The sequence below is a fragment of the Lathyrus oleraceus genome, chromosome 2, assembly GCF_024323335.1.
Source record: "Lathyrus oleraceus cultivar Zhongwan6 chromosome 2, CAAS_Psat_ZW6_1.0, whole genome shotgun sequence".
Classification (NCBI taxonomy): domain Eukaryota; kingdom Viridiplantae; phylum Streptophyta; class Magnoliopsida; order Fabales; family Fabaceae; genus Lathyrus; species Lathyrus oleraceus.
This window is the reverse complement of record NC_066580.1, coordinates 481,253,304-481,256,739: the sequence shown is the minus strand read 5'-3', so window position 1 is coordinate 481,256,739 and position 3,436 is coordinate 481,253,304. Positions and strand designations below refer to the sequence as shown.

Below are 3,436 nucleotides of genomic sequence, written 5' to 3'. Positions count from 1 at the left end.
CAATTTCACTTTACTCGTCTTAAATCTTGAACGAACTTAAACGTTGGAGTGCTAACTATGCATATCCATCCCACACCGCCGAAAAAAAGATCAAAACCACTATTCAAAATCAACGATTATTCACGTCTCATCATTTCTAGATTCTCAAAGTTACCATTTCTTTTTGTTTGTGCACACTTCGTTTTCTTTGTAATTTATATTGTTTTGATGTTGGTGTTAAAAAGTGTGTTTGAATAGGACACCTTTTATAATAATGCATACACTTCTATTTTCGTTTTAAGAGAATAAAAAGTTGATTGTATGAGAGATAAACCACTCTCATTAAATACACAATATATTAAAATATTGACAATTAAAAAACACAGTATTTTTAAAATATAGAAATATGCATTACAAACATTTATAATTTATAGAAGTTTCGGTATTAAGTATACTAATATTTTTTTCACTGTGAAAACACAATGACTATTTACTGTTTCCCACCAAATAAACTTTCTTGACCCGTAAGTGCTTTTCTTTTTAACCAAAGAACACAAATGCCCAAATAAATAATATGTAGCCAACTCTAGTTAAAGCAATCTTGTCTCCTCCTCCTTCATCGCCTCGAGTTGCTGTTATATATATTGGTAAAAAAAATCAATATTATTAAAGATTTTATCACGTAGATGTTATTCTTATAATTTTGAAATACAATAAACCATAACATAAACTATAAAAATCTGAAATTAAGAGGGTTTTACCTGGGGGTTGCGCCGACAACATAGGAAGAGTTGGAGAAGATGCTGAAATAAAATTTCAGGATATAAAAGCATTAATCCAAGTGTGTTTTCATTTGAATAAACATTAAACATAGATGTTTTCATTTGACATACCTTTGCACGTGGTATCGAATTTGACACCACACAAGTGTATAACTCGAAAAACCTGACCAATTTTGAAACCAAAAGTTTCAAACAATCCAGGAGTTGAAACAATTTGACAGAAACATGTTTCGTGTGTTTCGTATAGATCCTTAATCGGATCGCAGCATATGTCTGGTGGGTTACTTGAGTTAACGTACGCAATGCATGGTAATACTTGATTACCACAACTTGGAAGTACTTGTGCATCTACTAAACTAATCACTACACTCATGCTAATTACTCCCATTAACGCCATAATAATACACATTGTGCTATTATTCATTTTGTTATAATTCATTATTATACAACAAAACATTAGCATATTTATATAGTTGCTATTGCATCACTCGAAAGGTTTATTTTCGTTGCATTTGATGGAGTTGAGATTCTTTGATTTTGTTTGGTCTACTAAATATTCTTGTTTTGTCTTTATGTACCTAGTCAATCTTTTCTCTTTCTAAGGCTTATCTATCAAATCTCAACCACTCTTCAATCTCCATTTTCTTTTGAGAGAGAAATGGGAAGAGTCTTTTCGAGTTGCTTTAAGAGCAGAGTGTCCTTGTATGATTATATTTTGTTTATTTCAGATTTAAATAGCAATTTTTTTTTATAGCCTGTAAAAAGAAAATAAGACATTAGGAGGAAAATATTACACATCAAGATATTGGTGTGTTAGGAAAGGAACACACGATGTAAGGTCCATTAGGCTAGTTGAATTAATGAATCATGAAAGATAAATTCAGTACAAAAGTGAAACGCCAAGTGTTGTATATATAAGTTGTAACCGACTAACAAAGCAACCAACAAAACTAATATGAAAAGTAATTAATCTAACAACAAATCAATGAATCACGAACATCCAAAATACATACTTACACAAAAATATCAGTAATAATTTGAAAAACTAAATAAATTAAATGTAATTACAAGTGTCAGTATATGTGTTTACCACCGACACTGACACAAACACACATTTTTTTAGAGGTATCGGTATTACATGGTACCAAACTACTAATATAGAGAATCAAGTTTCTAATACCATAAGCTTGAGGGTAGATAGTCTCTACTCCAAGTTTAGAGAGATTGTTGTGGGAATGCTTTAGATCGAAGGGTTTGGTGAAAATGTCGCCTACCAGTTGAGATCAAGAAACTGACCGCTGGTGGAATAGGCCAAGTTGCAGTTTTTTTCGAATAAGATGCGGTCCAAGTTTATATGTTTGATACGTTCATTAAATGCTCAATTGCTGACAATATGTCGTTGATCAGAACATTTTGATGCACTTTCTTCTACTATTATACTTAGGCAAATCTATAGTTTATTATATTATTTTTACTCTTTTAGTTTGTTTTAATATTTAAGTTTATTTTTGCCTTTACTTTATTTTCGTATTTTATTTCCAGCATAAATAGTTATTTGATACCTTATCATTATGCATATCATAACTTGAGCTACGAGAATCGGATTGACGCGTTTTAATAGGCGTTGAAAATCTGAGAGGCTAAGCTAAAAGTTTCATGTTAAAGTCAGAAGCTGATTCGGAGTGAAGAAGGGTCAAATATGTCGTTTTAGTTCTATAATTAAGAAAATACTTAGTTTTTGGGTCGGTTTTGTATTTTTTCGAGTCGGTTGCTATTAGACCCGAATTCCCTTGCTCTACTTAAACAACTTAGTAGTTTTAGGATTGAAATATTCAGCATTCATGAAATATAGAATAGGGCATACAAATACCATGGAGAGCTAATTCTCAAAGAGTTAATATGCTGTATTCAAATTCCACTTTGAGGTTTTTATTAATTTCAGTTTAATTTCGATTTCTTTTCAATTCTTCCTATAAACTCGTTTGCTTAATTCGATTACTTTCGTTTGCTTAATTCGATTATTTCTTATATGATAGAGTTGATTAAATTTGATTGTTTGTATGATTCTTAACTATAATCACGTTAACGTAGCTTTTTCGTTATCGTGTTTGATTAAGTCGTGTTTGCTTAATTCGTGTCTGCTTAAATCCGTTTGCTTAATTCAGAAATTAGGATCCTACATCATATAATACCAATTGCGCTTGTCAGTGGGTATTGTAATCGAATGGGATTGAATCCGCTAGGAAATTGAGATTATAAGAATCGATGATAAGTCGGAAATCGATACAGTAGATTAACTTATTTATCAATTTTGCTTTTACCTTTAATTATCTTTGATTTAAGTTATGAATCTTAAAAACCCCATTCTTTTTATTCGTTTGGTTAAAACATTCAAGAGTCCTTGTGATACGACATTCAGGTGTCGGTTCCGTTTTACTACACTTTTAAACTCGTTTTTGACCCGTGTGCGACATCGGGTCAAATTGGCGCCGTTGCCGAGGACTCTTGTAGATTTTGACTATTATTATAGTCTAACCATTATTATAGTCATATGTGTTGTGTTTTAGCATTTTTTACCCTAACTTTCTTGCATTCTTGTCTTTTCGCGTTTTAGGATAAAAAGAATCTGTTTTTAAAGAAAATTATCTCAAATTATTCCGATTCTTTGTCGATTC

General features: G+C 31.3%; 1 protein-coding gene across 1 annotated transcript; it reads right to left on the bottom strand.

The window, feature by feature from the left end:
* Positions 1–477: 477 nt before the first annotated feature.
* LOC127121570 (non-specific lipid transfer protein GPI-anchored 7) lies at positions 478–1,195 on the bottom strand. Its single transcript, XM_051052035.1, has 3 exons — positions 873–1,195; positions 741–782; positions 478–611 (listed from the first exon to the last, which is right to left on the bottom strand). Exons 1-3 carry the CDS (start codon positions 1,183–1,185, stop codon positions 520–522), a joined length of 447 nt encoding a protein of 148 aa, XP_050907992.1. The 5' UTR covers positions 1,186–1,195; the 3' UTR covers positions 478–519.
* Positions 1,196–3,436: the final 2,241 nt, after the last annotated feature.

Excerpts from the sequence above, each read along its gene's own strand:
- LOC127121570 (XM_051052035.1), bottom strand. The coding sequence starts at position 1,185 with ATGAATAATAGCACAATGTGTATTATTATGGCGTTAATGGGAGTAATT. Across the intron at positions 783-872 it reads ATTCGATACCACGTGCAAAG|CATCTTCTCCAACTCTTCCT; the intron begins GTATGTCAAATG and ends ATTTTATTTCAG. Across the intron at positions 612-740 it reads GTTGTCGGCGCAACCCCCAG|CAACTCGAGGCGATGAAGGA; the intron begins GTAAAACCCTCT and ends TATATATAACAG.